This window comes from Magallana gigas, chromosome 10 (genome assembly GCF_963853765.1).
Source record: "Magallana gigas chromosome 10, xbMagGiga1.1, whole genome shotgun sequence".
In the NCBI taxonomy this organism is placed as follows: domain Eukaryota; kingdom Metazoa; phylum Mollusca; class Bivalvia; order Ostreida; family Ostreidae; genus Magallana; species Magallana gigas.
Window position 1 is genome coordinate 23,176,925 of NC_088862.1, and position 20,109 is coordinate 23,197,033.

At 34.7% G+C, this 20,109-nt stretch overlaps 1 protein-coding gene and 4 long non-coding RNA genes across 6 annotated transcripts in view; all 5 read right to left on the reverse strand.

The window, feature by feature from the left end:
• LOC136272158 (uncharacterized) overlaps positions 1-20,109 on the reverse strand; it is a 61,654-nt gene that overhangs the window by 25,681 nt on the left and 15,864 nt on the right. The window lies entirely within an intron of this gene.
• On the reverse strand, positions 3,847-7,179 carry LOC136269738 (uncharacterized). Its single transcript, XR_010710108.1, has 4 exons — positions 7,070-7,179; positions 6,478-6,763; positions 4,553-4,685; positions 3,847-3,923 (listed from the first exon to the last, which is right to left on the reverse strand). It is a non-coding gene; the product is annotated as an uncharacterized lncRNA (long non-coding RNA).
• LOC136272157 (uncharacterized) lies at positions 8,854-12,502 on the reverse strand. Of its 2 annotated transcripts, none has more exons than XR_010710104.1 (5): positions 12,177-12,502; positions 11,437-11,547; positions 10,836-10,966; positions 9,214-9,289; positions 8,854-8,979 (listed from the first exon to the last, which is right to left on the reverse strand). It is a non-coding gene; the product is annotated as an uncharacterized lncRNA (long non-coding RNA). The 2 variants fall into 2 exon arrangements; XR_010710105.1 differs by having other exon boundaries at positions 9,210-9,289.
• LOC136272457 (uncharacterized) lies at positions 13,002-16,287 on the reverse strand. The gene is made up of 3 exons (XR_010710464.1): positions 16,230-16,287; positions 13,297-13,346; positions 13,002-13,163 (listed from the first exon to the last, which is right to left on the reverse strand). It is a non-coding gene; the product is annotated as an uncharacterized lncRNA (long non-coding RNA).
• LOC136272155 (uncharacterized) lies at positions 17,407-19,778 on the reverse strand. Its single transcript, XM_066073267.1, has 2 exons — positions 19,663-19,778; positions 17,407-19,327 (listed from the first exon to the last, which is right to left on the reverse strand). The coding sequence occupies exon 2, from the start codon at positions 19,318-19,320 to the stop codon at positions 17,656-17,658; it is 1,665 nt and encodes a 554-aa protein (XP_065929339.1). The 5' UTR covers positions 19,321-19,327; positions 19,663-19,778; the 3' UTR covers positions 17,407-17,655.

The following is a 20,109-nucleotide window of genomic DNA, read 5'->3' on the forward strand; positions in this document are numbered from 1 at the left end:
AGAATTGAGTTATTAAATTTCCAAAAACCCTTTCCCTTTTCGAATTTAGAAAGAGATATGTCAAGTTCAATCATTGAGTGGTCTGATCTATATCCAGGACTAATATCAGCTTTGTCAACTAAAGACATCAGCTCACTAGAAATTAAAAAATAATCTAGTCTAGCTTTTTTAACTGGTTTTGCCTTAAACCATGTAAACCTCTTTCGTTGTTGGTATTTTAACCTCCATGGATCAACCAGACCATGTACTTCTTTCATATTTAAAACTACATCACGTGCTTTTTTGTTGTTAGTATTGACATAATTGTAATAATCTAAAGTTGTATCTTGGACAAGATTAAAATCACCTGCCATTATAACAAAGTCACCATCAAAATTATCTACTAACTCAGATAAGGATACAAAAAAATCTGGGCTGTCTGTATTGGGCCCATAAATATTTGCCAGTAAAAAAGTATATTTGTCAACAATTTCGACCTCAATAGCCAACAGGTTACAATCATTATCCTTAAGTACATTTAAGACTTTATATTCAAAGTTATTGTTAAAAAGTATGGCTGTGCCTCTGGCATTTGAAGCACTTGGGGAGATATAAACATCATGCCCCCAGAACGATCTAATTTGTACATAATCATCAGCAGTAAAATGTGTATCTTGAAGAAAATAAATAGAGCAATTTTTTTGTTTAATATAGTTTAAAACGTCTCTTCTTTTTTCCATTCCTGCAAGTCCCCTGCAGTTCAATGACATAATCTTAACACTCATTATAGGTTAAGACATAGTGGATAAAAAAATAATATTGTACACACATATATATAAATAGTTGTAAGAGTAGTGTACATGTTATTCAGGGGACGAGTTGGGTTTAAAACATTCAAATACTCCACGACTAAGGAAAAATCTATACCAACCTGCGACGCACACACACCATTCACTCCGAGACAAACATATAGAAGCAAGAAAACACAAACAGAAAGAAAAACGATTACAGTTAATTCCATTATAGAAATCGCACAGTGTTTTTTTTTTGCGTTGGCCAGTTCAGAAACTACTGAGTCGCCACCGGAAGTTGACACTGGTATCATAATACCACTTGGAGAAACCCACTCGGAATGGGTTATTTATTTCCGGGATTGTTTTTCGCGCAGTTTCTCGGTAACATCGTCAAATATGTCGAATCTAATGCGACGTTTTCCATACTGTCCGTACACATGTCCATTGAAATACCACGCTGATGATATCCGTTGGTCACTACTCAGTCTGGAAATGAGGGTCGCATTATCTCTGGTGACGTCATCGGTGATTTTGACTCCTCTAGTTGTTGTCTTAATATCGGACCTCTTTCGCATTATGGTTGTCTTAGCATCCATGGTCCGCATTTTGATAAGAATTGGTCTTGGTCCTTCTTTTCCTCCTGGAATTCTGTGTACAGCTACGACATCCTGTGGGTCTATGGCAATGCTCACGCTCTTTGACAGAGTGTCGTTTATCAAATCCAAGCAGTTTTCTCCTTTATTTTCAGTGATTCCGTGAAATTTTATATTAAATTTCCTTGAATATTGCTCGTTGTAGTTTGCTTTTGAGAGAGCGTTTTGTGCCATGTTCTCATTTTCTTCTACCTGTACATGAATTCTGTTTAGAGCCTCGCTTTGTTCTTCTAATTCTTTTCTAAGATCTCTATTTTCTCTCTCTAATTCTAAAATTTTTTCATCGTATTTCTGTTCTATTTTTTCTTGATGTTTTTGGAATAGCTCCTCAACAATGCCTTTTATTAGTTTTTTCACATCATCGCCTTTAATAGTTTTTTTTAGTTCATCCTTTATTTCGCCTAGTTGGGCATGTATCGAGGCCCATTCACTCTCGACCGTTTTTGCAGTAGTTGCTGATTTTGTAGTTTTTGGTGTTTGAGGTGTTGTGGGCGTTTTGTCAACTGTTTTTTCAGTGTTAAGTCGGCGAGTTGTGACACCATCTTTCGGCATGTTGAAATATTGCTTAATTGTATTCGGCCTATTCATGTACATGAAAACATGTATACACAGTGAATCTATTTATAGATCGGACGTGAACAATACCCAGTGTTAATAAAGTACTCACGGCGTCAGAGAAACCTTTCTAATTCCACCTTTCCATGCAATATTACGAGTTTCAGTTGAAGATAGTTAATCCCCGACTCACTACACACAGAATTGGAAAAATTCGAGGGTCTCGCTAGTCTCTAGTTCCCTAATTTTGGCCACAGTTGCACCGCTGTTACTGACCGTGACCTACCTGGTCAAGCGCCATATTTGGAATCTTTCAAAAAAACTTTAACCTGGTCCAACAACCTTAACCTCCTCCAGCATCTGAAATTTAGGACTCAGATTCAGCATCCAAGTCTTTCAAGTCCATAAGTAGGTCCAGATGCATCATCCATGCAAGTTTGGTGAAGATAGGACAAGTAATAGCTTAGATACAGGACCTGCAACAAAAACTTTAACCAGGTCCGGACGCCGACGCCGACGCCGAGGCCGACACCGACGCCGACGCCGAGGGTATAGCATAAGCTCCCCCTGACTTCGTCTCGGTGAGCTAAAAAATCATACAAAACTGTCATGATATCATAATATTTTTTTTTTAACCAGTAACCAGTTATAAAACAGTATTGCAGAAAATGAGTTTTGAAAAATGTTATGATCCATCAAACATGAATCTAAATTATATTACAAACAGTAAATTTTCTTTCAACATAATAATGAGAATGGACAAGAAAAAGAAATTTGGTGCCATGACCAGGATTCTACTTACATGTACTCTGAAAGACAGTTCTAAGTTTTCTCCTCCCCCGATATCCATTCCAGGGTCGTAGATACCAAGTTCCGTAAAATATTCTCTACTGATGGAAAAAAGACCTCCGGCCATCGTGGGCGACCTGTGATATCATTAGTTTAAAAATAACATAGGATTGAAATATAACATGATGTTTCAAAGTTCAGTATATAAATTTTGCTTATCATTTACTTTTATTCAGGTCTTTGTTGAAACATACATGAAAGTTATAGATTCTAGGCTTTTAAGTGTCTTAAATTCATTAAACAAAACAAGAATATTGGAAGACAAAAATTGTTTACAACATAAAAATTCTATAATATTTGATTATGTTTAAAAATCTTATAAACACATTTTTTTTTCAATATTTTTGTTGCATGTATTGGAAAAGAAATTCTTTACTAGCAGAATAATGTCACTGTGATGATATTTTTCTAGCAAGCAGATGAAAAAGTATCGGAAGAGACGATACAAAATGCATGCACTTCTAATTTGGATTCTAATTAATACAGTAAAACTAATTCAATCAACAAAATCAATAATCTTTAAATCTAAAAAGATTATTGAAAAATTGAGTGATAAGTAAGTTGATTTAAACAGTTGCACTGTTTGTAATGTATTTTAAGGTACATTATTCCTTTCCTCCATTAACTTAATTTCTTACCTGTCTGATGTACACAACAAAGAGGACTGAGACGATTGGTAGAAATACAGGTATACAGGTGTCAAATTTCACCGTTGGTGACAAGACAGCATCCCACATTGTTTATGCGCCATTGTTGAACTTTAACAAGAGAGACAACTCCTGAAATTAGAAAAAATGCAGTTTAAACAAAAGTTACATGTTTCTCTTAAGGTCTCACACAAGGAGTTAATTTCACTATATGTTACTATAAAACTTTAATTCAGTTAATTAATTAACTATACTCTCAGCATACAATTCATGAAAGAGAAATTATAGTTAAATGCTTCAAGAAAATTTTTAGATCAGATAAATAACGCCTTATGCGGCTTCTAAGAGAGATAATTGAGAGTAAACATACCTACCCCCAAGTACACGGGGGTTCCACATGTTGACAAACAGGCTCAGCACCATCCAAGAAGTTGCATCATGCGCATCTAAAAAAAATAGTTCCATTGAAATTTGTGTGACAATTCCACTAAAGTAATAATTCTCCTAGCCACTGGGTCTAAAATCAATACTATAGGCCAAAAAGGAAGAAAGAAAAGAAATTGTCTATATATATATGGAACTACAATTGACTAAGTTCAGTTTGATTGGCTATTTCCTTGCGTAAGACCTTTAAGTCAACTAAAAGTTCATGAAATTTAATGAAATATGCAGTAAATGTCTAGTAGGTATCTATTTCCAATATGCTAGTGTATAAAAATCTACTTTTGATGGGAAGGGATTAAAAAAGTAGGAGATAACTCTTCTTAACAGATTGCTGAAATCTGGAGTAAATTTCTGTTAAAATTCATCTACAATACATGTTTTCAAAACTAAATAAAATTTGATTAGTGAGATGTTGTGAAAAGAGCTTGGAATAAAATGAAACCTGAAATGTTAGAGTTTATGTGTATGTGCTTTAAAAAAAATTCAACTCTAATTAATAGACATTAATTAGCTAGGAAAAAGGAAGTTGACTTGAACATTAGAATTAATCAGCAAAAAGTTGTTAGTTTTAATTCTAAGACAAAGACAGAGACTGGAAAAAATAGTGCCAGAAGAGTCTTCAATAATGTACCTTGGAACTTTGATAACGGTGGTCACTGATTAATGGCTAGTGATTAAGATAAGGGGTTCTTAAGCAATGGGGGGTGATGAAGCTTTTCCATCAGTCATCAAAGATGGGGTCCCTCTTAGAAGACATGGCAGCTCTAAAATAAATAAACAGTATGAAAGTTTACAATTATACTTAAAAATTGGCACCACACACAACATCATATTCTTAGAAAGTCTACAAGTGTACAGTTCAATAGAAATCATGCCAAAGAAAGGACCAAAGTGGCTGCATCGACATCAGTACAAAAAAGAAACCATTCCTCACAACAAGGGCCAGAAAAGTACAGGGACCACCAGCCCAGTACAGTGTCTATGTCCTATAAGAAGGCTGAGTAAAGAAGAGTTTCAGGACGTCGTACAGCAGCAGAAGGATGGAATATTCACAGTAAGCGATGCTTAGCGTAGAAGCAGTTAAATGAAGATTTTGCAACCCAGGCAGAGTGAAGTGCAGCCGGTAGACTCCTACATGAATGCAGAGTCACTGAACCCCAATTCCAGACTTTACAAAGTACTCCATCAAGAGAAAACTGCTAAACTATCTGTGACGATTGTGACACGATATAGAATTGTATTTTGATATTGCACACGCATGTACTACACTTTTGACATGTCCCCCTTATTTACCATTTGCATTTCACAGCGAGATGTCATAATCTGTACTATTATTACTTACTGCATCAGATGAACGTGATTATTTGATTGTATTTCAATCTTCCAGGTCTTTTATTTTCGTTGGCAAACTCCACTCTAAATGTTTTCATGATTTTTCCAAGCATGTACTTTTCGTTTTTACATACGGTCATACCGCCATTAGTGTTATGGAATTTCAGTATATCACGCCCGATGCAAATCATAACTGGTGCACTAGGTTGCTATAATTTTACTTGTCATGTGTTGTGTAAATCACCTAATTTAATTGTTGAATCATATTCTATACATTAGTCTATGTTATTGCCAGTGACTGCCGGTGATCCCTAGGGAAGCGCGTGGGTCACCGGGGGGAATCCGTATGTATATAAAAAGGGGAGACCACTCCATCCGGTGGACTTGGGGTTTAGCAATTGAGGTTAGAGGGTGTTTTTTAACTACTTCGATTATTTTAGGTAGAATAAGGGGTTTTGAATAATACATCGTTGTATTACTGGTTAATCTCGTTTACACGATATTAATTTATATTTAGGGAGTTTGTATTGGATTAATTTCAATACAGACGACATAGTTCATTTTATTTACGGTTAGACAAAGGGTTAATCTCTGAAGTCTTACCGATTAAATAATTAGTAATCGTTAATAGTTCTTTGGAATTTTATTATTCTAAATTATCGATATTTTATAATATTGTTACAGTAGGAATAATTTATACATATATTCATATTTATTGTTGAAAATAATTGGCAAAGTTTTGCGTTAACAGTTAAGTGAGATATAGTCTGGTAATTCTAGCTTATTTCTTGATTTTGGTAATATTTATTTGTACACTAATCGGGTCATTCTCGTTTAGTGCACCCCCCCCCTCCTTTATTGAATTAACGTACACACGAAGGTTGTGCTGTAGTATCACTGTTCGATTTGGGTAATTCCCGATAGTCAGTGAATTAATTGTAGGTGTACTTGTTATTGTTGATTAGTTATACGTCTTGTAATTTCTTTGTTGAATAAATTTACGTAAAGTCTTATATTTAATTACCCTCGGTAATAACTTAAATACGAGTCCCAACACAGGTTATTCTTGTGTTTTAACAAAAGGGGCAATATTTACGAGAAATTTGTAATTTGGTATAATTAAATTCACAGGTTATTCTCGTGCAGGATTGCGTATATATACTTGTGCAATATCAAGCACTCAGGTCCGTTACATATGGAACCATGCATTTAAAGAGCACTTACAGAAATTACCGGACTGTGACGGTTCACTGGACTGGAACCAGCATGGGAAGGAAGAGAGAGGCCTGGCATGGATCCTTTCCATTCGATGTGAGAAGTGCCATTACACCAGTCACAGTGAAAAGCTGTACGAGGAAGTCAGTCGATCAGGAAGGGGACAGAGAGCCACACAGCTTAATGTTGCCATGGCTGTCGGTCACTTGGGTACCAGCCTTACAACAGAGGGTATGCGTGGTATGCTTCTTGGCGCAAACATCAAACCAGCATCAGCCACCAACATTCATCAGACCTGCAACAAAGTACGCAAAATCATCACTAATGTGAACATAAACAGCATGAAGAAAATAAGGCAGGGCATTCAAGAGCTTAATGAGAAATGTGGACTTGCCAATACACCTATAAGGGCGGAAAGAGATGCCCGGTATAACAATGCCACCTTTAGTGCGATCGGAAAAACACAATTTCAAGCTGCCACACAAGTGACATACACCTTAAGTGTAAATGTTACCAAGAAGAAGAATGTTATGGCAGTGTTTGGTGGCAATAAACTGTGCAAGAAAGGCACCCATCTTAGAGCCAAGGGAAAGGAAGTTACCTGCCCAGGACATGAAGACTGCACTGCAACCATTCCTCCAGAGACCACCATTGGAGACGAAAAGAGATCGGCTGCGGAATGCATCAGTGAGTTGCAAAGTGATGACCGTCCACTTGTCATTTCCCATTTCACCAGTGATGGAGATAGTGCCGCTGCTTTCAGTGCATCTGAAAAGCAAGGGCATATGATTGAAAACCTCAAAGACTTGCGCCACTTCTTTGACTCTCAAAGAAAACAGACTGCTAAGGCTCTTTTCAGCAGCCACATGTTTCCTGGAAGAACAAAAGCTATGAGAGAATCCATGCGGAGAAGATTTGCCCTGGACTGAAGCTTAGATGCAGGACCGAGTACGAAAACGGCTTCAAACACTTCTCCAGTGACTTACCTTTGATGAAATGAGCCATGTCAACTCTGTCCTTTCCATCATCAGCTACTACCAAGGACAGGGCGGAAAGTCCTGCCAACTTCATTCCTTCCCCTGTCGCAGACTGAAAAACAACAAGTGGAACTCTTCAGTGTTCCCTCGTGATTTTGAATTAAGCATGACAGAAGAAGACATGTGGTTGTTAAAAGACTGTATAAATCTGACTTTGGGACTAATGGAATCATTCATTATTACGAGTGTGGGATAGTGAAATTCCACCGAGGGGGCAAGATTCACTGTCAAGGACGAGGCTTTGCCAAGTCCTAGACCGTGAATCTTGGCCCCGAGGAGGAATTTCACTATCCCACACGAGTATATAATGAATGATTATTTTTCTCGCATTATATTAGCTTAAAAAAATGATGTTTGACAACTTTCTGTTATGACGTTCAAAAGATTACTTTCAGTTTATCCCTCCGCGTGCTTCAAATAGTGCAAGTTAAATGAAAGCATACAACAGTTTTTTTCAATTAAAATATGAAAAATTGTAATTAACTATGCAACACAATTACTTAATGGATAATCTCAATGCACTATTTTGCATTTCCCTACAGCAGACAACGTTTGTTTACGTTTTAAAACAGCGTAGTAATACACAGTGTAAGACAGAAAAATCTCACACTGCAGTCTCACACCGGACAAACCGATCTCACACCGGTGATAATGCGAGAAATAATAATCTTAATCTAGAATTAAATATCACACTTGTACACAAAAATCTGAATCTGTGAATAGGGCACATTTAAAATCATTCCAAAATGTATTACAAGTAGTAGAAATTTTGAAAGTAGAATACATAAAGTTGTGCACTCACTCAATCGAGGTCATGGAAATTCAACATTGGAACTTCGTGAATCTGTAGGGGCACCTGTTGTAAAGGTAGTAGAGTGGTCCATCATCTAAAACAACAGCAAAATAGACAAAATTACTTTAAAATGAAACAAAAACTACTAATATATAAAACAGAATGATCTAAAAGACATCAGCTCTTCAAGAAAAAGTCTAAAGACACTTATAGTAAGTCACTAACAGATCCAAAGTTATACAGGAAGTAGCTAAGTGTGAAGGGGGGGGGGGGTGTTATCATGGGTAGGTGGGGGGGGTGTAGTTAGCATGTATGAAATGTTTGTTATATTATACCTGTAATGTGAATTTTGTATTACATTTAATGATTGCTATGTTTTAATAATGTGCACTGAATGTATGGTACATGTAATGTGTGAATGATCAGAGTGTGTAACCTGGACATGTCCTTTTATGAGGTGCTCAGCTCATGTAAATATGTTATTTTTCTCATTGTTTATCTTATTGAAATATTTTCAAACAATTATCTTAATTTTCTTACCTGTCTGATGTACACAACAAAAAGGACTGAGACGATTGGTAGAAATATGGGTATACAGGCGTCAAATTCCACCGTTGGTGACAAGACAACATCCCACATTGTTTATCCGTGATTGTTGATCTTTAACAAGGGAGACAATTCCTGAAATTAGAAAAAATGCAGTTTAAATGTTTCTCTTAAGGTCTCACACAAGGAATTAATTTCACTATATGTTACTATATATCTTTAATTTAGTTTTAAATTAATTAACTATACTCTCAGCATATAATTCATGAAAGAGAAATTATAGTTAAATGCTTCAAGAAAAAATTTAGATCAGAAAAATAACGCCTTATGCGGCTTCTAAGACAGATAATTGAAAGTAAACATACCTACCCCCAAGTACACGTGGGTTACACATGTTGACAAACAGGCTCAGCACCATCCAGGAAGTACGTTGCATCATGCGCATCTAAAAAAAATAGTTCCATTGAAATTTGTGTGACAATTCCACTAAAGTAATAATTCTCCTAGCCACTTAGTCCAAAATCAATACTATAGGCCTAAAATAAGGTGCCAAAAAAGGAAGAAAGAAAGGAAATTCTCTACATATATGGAACTACAATTGATTCAGTTTAATTGGCTATTTCCTTGCATAAGACCTTTAAGACTATATAAATCTCCTTTTAAAAAAGAGCTCTATGTAAAGATATAGGGGAAACATTGAAATTTTAAAGTGAAAATAAATGATTTTTTTTACTAAATAATAGTTAATAGCTAAACAAATCATTTTTTAAAATAAAATGTAGATCTGATGGTTAATTTGTTGACTACATGCCTCCTTTGAAGTAAATCTGCATTTATAATAAATAATGTAAGTTGTATAAGATGTGTACTTTAAGTTTTTTAACAACCCCCCCCCCCCCCAAAAAAAAATGGAAAAAAGGGATTTATAATCTTAAATGGTAGAGAGAACCGATTATTCATTTCCCCATTTTTCCCTTAAATGTCAATATCTTACTTCATATATCTATATTACAAAATCATTGATATTCATGGAAGCTCAGTTGATTTATTCCTATCTAATTTTTCTATTAAAAAAATACCCCTCTGAAAGTAGGAGTGGGGAGCCGGTTTAGGGTAGGCCAGACAAACAAAATTAATGTATTGGTTCTCGAACAAAATGTTCAAAATCTAATGAAGTAGGCAGGTTTATTTAAGGCAAGTGGATTGAAAAGTTAATGTCTATCCCTGAAATAGGAATGAAGATATAACCTAAAGAAAGCAAGGAATGTTTTATTTGTAGTATTTGTAAGGACCTGTACTGGGAGTGAAAAATTCGCCGATATATGAAAGCATTCATGCTATAAAACCAGGTATCATCTTCGTGAATATTGCGGACAAAAGAAATTTAATAAAATACAGCTCATTGAACATCTAAAAGCATTAGCAGGAACTTACATACTAATGGGATAGGCAACTTCCGAGGCTACTTTCGCCATGTTTACATCCCATACTATCACGCTAGCCATGACAAGTTTGTAAATCTCCGTTCAATGCAGTAAATTATATCGTTTTTTAGAGCAATCTGGTTAGACCATCGTTTGGGAGGCAATGTACTCAAGCACTTGTGTCTCAACTTGTTAAAAGCACCAAATATATTACAAAAGATCACACGTGTGTTTCTTTAAACGTTTATAGACAAGCGACTGTTGTAAATGCTGCGATTGGATCAGCTACTCACGGCTACAGCCAATCATAAAGCGGAGCTTGTCATCAAGATTTCGTAATGAGATCTGCCAAGGATTAATGGGGAGCAGAGTGGACCGAAAACCCTTGGCTAGCGAAGATTGTCTACAGTAAAATTCATCATTATGTAGAGATATGAACTAGTAATCTCCTTTGACTTAAATTAATACAGATTTGCACAAACATTTCTACATAGCTGCTTTAACAACTCATACACACTTTAATACAGATAATTTTTCCATTTCTACCTGAACAACACACAAACTTACGGATGTTTCCTCATTGCTGCTTTCACCTCTGTCCTAGCACTCACTTGGTTCGTTGCGTCTACCATAACCAAGAAAATGGAGTTGGCTGGTCCACAAACTTCTATCATGATATCTCTGTATTCTTTATTTTTCTTTCAAATAAAATAAAGTTCAAAAGTAGCTAACATGTTCTATTCAAATCATAATCTTTACTTTGATAATGTTGAGAAGGGGAGACTTGTTCATATTCAGTCTAATCAAAATTGGATCGTTGATCCACTGTAAATAGATTGGTACACAAACATGACAAAGTAGTTGTTTAGTGATCCATTAAAAGCACGGATCAAAGATCTAATTTTAATTAGATTGGTTCATCTCCTATCAATCATATACATGTACTGAACATGTATATAATTATATAATATATGTTTTACGTCAAGAAGGGTGTAAAATTGAAAAATATCTATTTATTTTGTAGATCATGAAAATTAAACAACCTTTAATTAATGTAATCGTATTATTTATTTACCGCGGTAATAATATATATGTACATGATCTTTAAATTTGTATATCAATTTGAATGTAACAAAATCCAGCAAATCTCAATCAAAGTTCTGCCTACCATTCTTTCAAGTAGTTTTTTTTATGGTTTCAACACCCAGACTGCTCTTCTTTGCACTCTCTATAACCTGGGCCAGCTTGGGGTTAAGTTTGGGATCAGTAGACCCACCCACTGAAATAGAAATAACACCAAATGTAACTATTTAAACAATAAAATGCCTTCTTGATTATTGATTCATACAAAGATGGTGACATTACAGAAAAAATACATAACCCACATGAATCAAATTTTTCTTAAGTTGCTGAAGGTTGATGAAGGTTGATACCAATCAAAAAATGGGGCGTGTAGATTTCAATCTTGTCAGTTTCTACATAGGTTATATAAATCATACATGTACTTGGTGGATGTAAATATAATACAGTTAACCAACTTTAGCTCACATGGTAAACAAATTAAAATTTAAAGTTTTCCAACACGCTTTTCATAAAAACAAATACTTCTCGCCAAAGAAGTAATGAAATATTCATTTTGATTCTTTTCAAGGCCCAAGTCTCAGTCTTGAAAACTAGTTTATCTATTAATAAAAAATCGATGAATAAACCCATTAAAATTGAAAGGTGCATATCATATAAATACAGTGTGTGAATTATTATTTTTTTTTTTTTTGGCTGTAAATTGGTTGATTGATTTTTGTTAATGAATGTCCAACACCTACCTCAGTAGAGATTTTTAAAAATATAAATTAAAAGGTATTTGAAGTTTCAATATACAATACAATCTAGGAAGCTCTCTCTACTTACTTTTTACAGCTGACTGTGCTAGCTTGACATACTGTCCCATCAGTGCTGACTTTTTACTGTCCTGCGCCTCTTTCCGATGTTTGATGTTAGAGAATTTACTGTGCCCTGCCATATGTCTGTTAGTTTGCCAGTAAACAACAGGCAACATTTGGAACAGAGTCCTCTCAGCTACAATATCTGTCTTTGTGCTCAATCTAGCTGCAACTAGTGACTTTTCATTCACACGATTTTGAAAGAGGCGTGTGTGACACAGGCTGATTCTACGACAACTCACAGTCTGGGTTTTATGTAAAACACGAGGTAAGGTTCTCAATGTTAATTCCATTTTCAAATATCACAGTCACTATCTGCAAAATCAATAGACATGTTGAAAAAATTCTATAAGAAAAGATAAATGAGGTCAATAAAATTTAATTAGTAAAGCTTTTGGTAAAGTTAGTATTTAGAAATAAAAAATTTATTATCTAATTTAAATCTTGAACAACACAGACATATGTCAATAAAAACAATTTTACCAATAATAGCCCAAATGGGATATGAATTTAAAGTGCAAAAAATAATTGTTTTTGGATTATGTAATTTTTTACATAAATCTGCATTAATGTACATCAAATACAACAACTTTTGGTTAGCAAGTTTTCCTGTAAGCATATTGTTTGCAAGATTGACCCTCAAGAAGTTTTGGATATACTGAGGGAACAATCTGTGTAATAGAACGGTTACAAAAAAAGTTGTTAATCATAAATTGTTCCAATTCATGTACATGTATTCATTTGCAGATTTACCATTTTTTTTTCGCTAATTTCAAATTTTTTGCACCAGATATTGTACCTCAACTTGATCTTGAGAGTGATGAGACAGTGTAAATTCCACTAGAGAGAAGCGTCTTTTTATCTTGCCAGGAAAATAAGTTTGGAACTAAATCTTTAAAAATATTACCTTCTAGTCTGCGAACAATTTTTCTTTACTCCAAAGTAACTTTGTACCCTGTAACGAATATGTTATTTAGAGGAAATTCGGTCAAAACAAGTTTCGTAATGTTGACGAAGAAAACAATGGTTAGAACTTTATTATTTAAAACTTAGATTAAGCATCATTAACTGGTTTGTAAAATGCATACCTGTCAGTATTCACTCCTTAGTTATCTACATTTGGGCTGTATCTAAACGACTATACAAGGTATCACACCGGTAATTGTTTTCACTATATAACACTATAGAGGGGAAAAAATTCTTAAAAATCAGTTTGTATTTTTCATGACAAAATATTCGGAGGAAATGTTATTTGTTACCTATCTCATCAGCTAACACCATAAAAAGGGCAAGCGATACTGCATTTTCTCAAAATATCTAGCTCCAAACAGGTCTACCCTCAAAACCACGTGTTTTCCATTTGTATGTAAACAGACTGCACACTCCCCAGGAAGCTGCTGCATGTGCCATGAAAGAAGTAGTCCCTGTGAAAAAAAATCATCACCTAACAAAATACATGAAATATCCTACTCAGTGGTACAAAAATTTTTAAAACTGAGTAAAGGAAAATGTAAAAATTCAGTCAAGGAAAAAAATAATTCTGAAGTATATATGGAACTACAATTGACTAAGTTCATTTTGATTGGCCGATTACCGGTGTGATACCTTGAAGAGACTCTAAAGATGCCAGATCCCTTTCAAATTTGCACCTGAGAATTCCCAATCAACTGTCACCAAATCCCTAAAACCCTGTCCCCAAGCTCCCAATATTTCTTAAGCTATTGAGGATTTATCTCCCTTACTCAGACTGAAGAAAATAGCACAGATGAAACACATTTGGAGCCTCACACCATGCATGACCTGAAGCCAATTTTTATCCTTAAAACAACAAGATACAAAATCATCTTGGTACCAAATCAGAGCATATACATTTTTCTTTACATCAAAATAAAAATATTCCATTAGAGTCACTTCATTATGCAATCATTGCATAACAAAGAAGAAATTTACCCCTATTGTTCACACATTTCATAACTATATTGTGAATTATCAGGTCAAAAATGAAATCTGTATCTGGTAAATTTATATATCAGGTAAAGCCTGTTTACTTGTCTACACACTGCCATACTCACTTTTATCTAAAAGCAGCATGGTAACACAGGACAGCCCAAATGATATCAGCATGTAATGGAGCTCAGATCTGCTCTGACAAACATAAATCTTGCTTTGATGATAAGAAATGTAAAAGAAACAACTGGGATGCAACTTCATTCTGTGATTTATGTAACATTCTGTCTGTAGAGCAAAAGTAGCCATGAAATTTCAATTGGACACACTTAATTATACCCCTCATCAGGCTATCCCTATAGAATTTGAAGAGAATTACTGATCAATGATGATTGACACATGTTAGATAATTTACAGCAAGAGCAATAAGCATATACATGAAGTAATTCAATAAAGCAATGCATTTCTGATGCATATTTACAAGAGAAATCACATAAGTGCATGCCATATCACAATACTAAAACAAGAATCATACCAACCCCCATAGTTGTGGATATGGGTGGGGCATCTATATTGTACCCATACATGTTACATGATATGATTTCATTCAAATTTTGATTTTCATTACATAGAATAGGACAGGCGTGCTGAGGTTACCATATAAAAAATAGTAATATCTCCTTCTAAACATTTTAACAATGACTAATGTTTCAATATCTTAGGTCATTCAAACATAAATATCAGTATTTGTATTTTGTAAATAAGGAAATCCCCTTAAAATGTGGGAAGAAACTGATTTTTGGGCTATAATGCATAAAATCACTTTCTGGTAAGCTGAAATTCATCAGTTTTTAAGGATGAAAACCATGAAAAGCTCCTAGATTCAATCATGATGATATTATATATACTTGACTCATAATGACCTTCTCAACTAAATGCATGAAACCTCTTTTCTACACAAAATATGCATCTGTGTGATCTTGTAAATGGTGTTAAAGCATGTTTTTGCCTTAAACTATTACAAATGGATAATTCAGTGTAAAATAAACATAAACATATAGCACATATTTGCCCAAATCCCTTAATTCCTTGAATCATGACTATGTAGGAAATGAAATTAAATCTCACATAAGGTGAGCAGAAATCAAAGAAATTAAAGTTTTTGTCAAAATAATCCTTCGATAGACTGTTCATGTTCTTCTTCGCAATGTTTCGCACTTGTCGCTTAATTCTGAGACTTGCACGTAAACTCAAAATTGGTCATTCGATGAAAAACTAGTCGCTGCGTGCTCTTACGACAAAGTCTGAGGGCATCATATATGACTGCGACAACTGATCTGCACACTTTTACAGCATCTAGAACACAGAAACCAATATTCTAAGCTCCAGTGACTTCATATCACCCATTTTTAAAGGTTTTTATTATTATATATTAAAAATTACATGTTTTCCACACCAAAAATCATCCTTTTTCATATTTTTTTCCTTACAAAATTTTAAAAGCATTTTTCTATCTTCAGACTACAGAAACTAATTTATGTTAACAAGATTTGACATAAAATACTGAAAACTGGCACCTGCATGCATTTTTTCAATTTGACACACAGCCCTTCAAGGTATCACACCGGTAATTGTTTTCACTATATAACACTATAGAGGGGAAAAAATTCTTAAAAATCAGTTTGTATTTTTCATGACAAAATATTCGGAGGAAATGTTATTTGTTACCTATCTCATCAGCTAACACCATAAAAAGGGCAAGCGATACTGCATTTTCTCAAAATATCTAGCTCCAAACAGGTCTACCCTCAAAACCACGTGTTTTCCATTTGTATGTAAACAGACTGCACACTCCCCAGGAAGCTGCTGCATGTGCCATGAAAGAAGTAGTCCCTGTGAAAAAAAATCATCACCTAACAAAATACATGAAATATCCTACTCAGTGGTACAAAAATTTTTAAAACTGAGTAAAGGAAAATGTAAAAATTCAGTCAAGGAAAAAAATAATTCTGAAGTATATATGGAACTACAATTGACTAAGTTCATTTTGATTGGCCGATTACCGGTGTGATACCTATAACGGCTAACCGGCCTTGGTCGGGCAAACAAATTTACTCTTTTTAAAGGAAGGTAATTTTAGTACATCATTCATAAAGTTTAAACCGTAAGCGATACGGTTTAATTCCGGATTGGAGAAGTAAAGAAGATTTCAAATATAACTGAATAGTTTTTGTATGCCTCTCTCTATATTTGTTCTCAACAGAAAACAAACATTCAGAGAGAGAGAGAGAGAGAGAGAGAGAGAGAGAGCTCTTTGACCAAACACACAAACAAGTTTTGCACCTTAATTAAACTGTTATTCAATACGGTGAAATACCTGAAGAGTTTCATTGATATAGCTCCTTATATTTCAATGACAGAATTTCTTTTTATCTCCAAAAAGCTATAATATTGCTGTAATTGTTATGCTTTTACCGTTAGTTAATAAATAAGACCAGAGATATAAATAACATAACATAATAAATTGTTATTTATGTCTCTGGTAAGACATAGTTAAACTACTAGAGAAACTGCTGATTTATAATTTGATAATTTTCAGAGTCTCGTGATATTTAACGTTACAAAACTGCATGTTTCTTTAAATCTGCTGAGGAGGAAAGTCCACTGACATAAAATAAAAAGTGCATTGATCTAGATTGGGGGGGGGGGGGGGAGGAGAAATCAAACATAGTATTAAAAAATAGACATAGGCCTCGTCACCCCCCCCCCCCAATTCCTTTTCCCCACTTTCAACTCCCAATGAAAATACAATGTATTAGTATATCACTTTCTCTTGAAGTGAAATATGTAGAATACTGTGTCACATGATCAATGTATGAGATGCTGTAAACAATTATTGGATCCTAATAGATCCTATGTCACTGTAAACAATTATTGGATCCTAATAGATCCAATGTCACTGTAAACAATTATTCGATCCTAACACAGGTCATGGTTACATTGAAATTAATGTTAAAACGGGCTTGTTCCCTGTGGATAAAGTGCCTAATTTTGATGAATCATTTACCGCCACCATGTTTAGTACAAACGAAGACAATTAATTAATCTGGTTGCTATACATGATTTCTTGTAATCTTAAGTTCATGTGCATTGTACTGTGTGCTTTATACTATTACAATAGTATATCATATATCATATTAAAGTAAATATTAAATGATTATGTAAGTGTGAACGTTTCCTTTAGTCGTAACTCAAAAATGCGTGATGACATTTTTATTTGTCCTTTGACGTATCTAGGCTAAGTGTATTCACATGAAATTGAACATCGCAGATTTTCAATGCAATGATAATAAATTACACTGAATGTAAATATTTATTAATACATAGTATGAAATATAAGTGTTCTGCACCCCTGATATGAACAAAGTTTACTTCACTTACAACAAATTATCGAATTCATAGAAATAGTCTTGCTTAATCTATATCACCCAGTTTGGTGTCTATCTGAGAAATTTTATTTTCTTTACATTGCCTTTAAAATGTTCTGATACAAACAGAATGTCATTATTGTCCACACATAAACCAAAGGGATACTCCAGATCACAGTTGTCAATGTAGCGGAGAAACTGTCCATCCTGATCCAGAATGTGAATACAATGGTTGTAACAATCTGCTGTCAGGATACGACTTTGACTGTCTGTTGTGATAACAACTGGTATAAATGGTTCCTTTTTGGTAACTGAGGGATGACCGATGTATCTCCATCTGAGTTTCCCGTTCTGATTAACGACCACTACTGCTCCAGCCTCAGAGTCAGCTACACAGATATCATAGTTTCTGTTCTCAGTGATGTATTTAGCCCCTAATTTCCTTGAGTACAGAGGTTTACCTTCATCATCAAACTGAATTGTTTGTTTCTCTGTAGATCCCGAGTAACGGACAACTTTGGATTGAGTTTTATAATCACTGTACATGGTAACCAGGAGATCACCATTAGAGGTGACACACAGGTTACAAGGCCCCCATCCCCGTAATCTGATCAACTCTTCTGTCTGTCCATTCTTTACTTTATTCACTGTACTTGATGTCCCATCACAGAAAAGTAAATTTCCATCACTGTCTACAGCTATATCATTGGGTGGTTGTTTTGATTTGTTGCTAACTGTATGAAGCAATTCACCTTTCATGTTAAAGCATTTGATATCTTTCGTCGATTCGAATGTCCAAACACAATCTTCATTTAGATAGGTAACGTTGTAAACGTTTTCATACCCTGTCTGTATTGTGGCAACAAGTTCCGGTTCATCCAGTAGTTCTCTCACTGAAGTGTTTGGTTTGTTTAGTGACAAGACATTCTCTTCTGTAGCAGTAGTTAAAGGAGTGATCTGTCCGAACAAATTATACAACTTTTCATGGTCTAATGGTTTTGGAATAAATGTTGGCAGTGTAACCTTCAATTTGGGTGGAAGCTTGCTGAACTCTCTGATATTAGAGCTGTATTCAATGGTAGGAGATACTTCAGTGGATTTCTTGAGTTCCTCAATGGCTAGTAATGTATGTTTTATGAGAGCCTGTGTCTGTTTGATTTCATCTAAGTGTTTCTTTAAAAGGTCTCTGTGTTTTACTTTCATCTCACTGATTTCAGTTTTCATTTTATTGACAACGATGTCAATTTCTCTGTGCCATTGCTCTCCTTGTTTGGACATTGCTGTCGTAAGTTTCTCATATCCTCCATCCAGGTTGGCAAGCTGATTTTCCAAGTCGAGTGTAATTTCTTCATAGGTAGGAGAAATAAGATTTTTTAACTTATTTGCCTCGTCCGCAATAGCATTTTTCTTTGTCGTGTACACTTCGGAAACCTCTACAAATATATGTCCTCTGTGTATTTCTGATGCAGTACAAGAAGAACAAACAAATATGTCGTTGCAATTCTTGCACTGCAAGTCACAGTTTTTGTGTGGATGTGTCCCACATTTTGGGTAAATCAGAGTTGATCTTCGTTCCTGGAAAGGGACTATTTTATGTTTGTCATATCCATCTGAGATGTGATCTACTACACAGGGCTTGCAGAGGTTGACATGACAAAAGTCACAGTAACTGTGTAATATGGCGGTCTCACACAGGTCACATCGGTGCACGTCCTGGGCACTAGAACGAGGATCCATCGCTTTTCTAAAAATTAAATGAAAAAATTAAGCGAAAAATTAAAATGTACTGTTTGTAGAAAACGTAGTATTATTTGTTAATATATTATAAGAGCCAACATGAAAACCATATGTTACAGCCCTGCTTTTATCAAGGGTTTACAATAACCAGATAGAATAATTTTAAAACTTGCATTAATTGATAAGCATTTATTCATAAAATATATTTGTTGAAGGTCAACTCATAAAGAAAATTAAAACGAAAGTACTTCTCTGGAAGATATTAATTTAAATTATAACTAACATTACATGTAGGTATCTCAATTTTTGTCTAAAAAACAGTCAATTATTAGCGGCACAAACCTTGTTTATAGTCAATCAATTTATATATTCGTCGAATTGGACATCAAATACAGGTAACTTAAACATGGCTGAGCTTCCTTGTATGGAATGTGGTCACCTGACATCAAGAATGGAAAACAATTAGAGTTATTCCCCGTGTATCATAATTTTGTATCACCCCCCCCCCCTTTTTTCTTCCTGAACAGTTACGATGACTTGATTTCAAATGAAGTACATGTAGGAGTTTTGACAGATATTGTATACAGTATAGAATTCAAAATAAACCAATTCAGCGTTTTATGCATGAATCTCATTATGCTTCTAGATTGAAATCTTATAGTATGTAATCTTATAGCACGTACAATTCAGCGGCCCATTTTTATATGACGCCTTGTAATCTAAAAAATCTTACATTCTTTAGATAATGCCATATATATATCGGGTATTTTGTACGTGCTGCCATGTTTT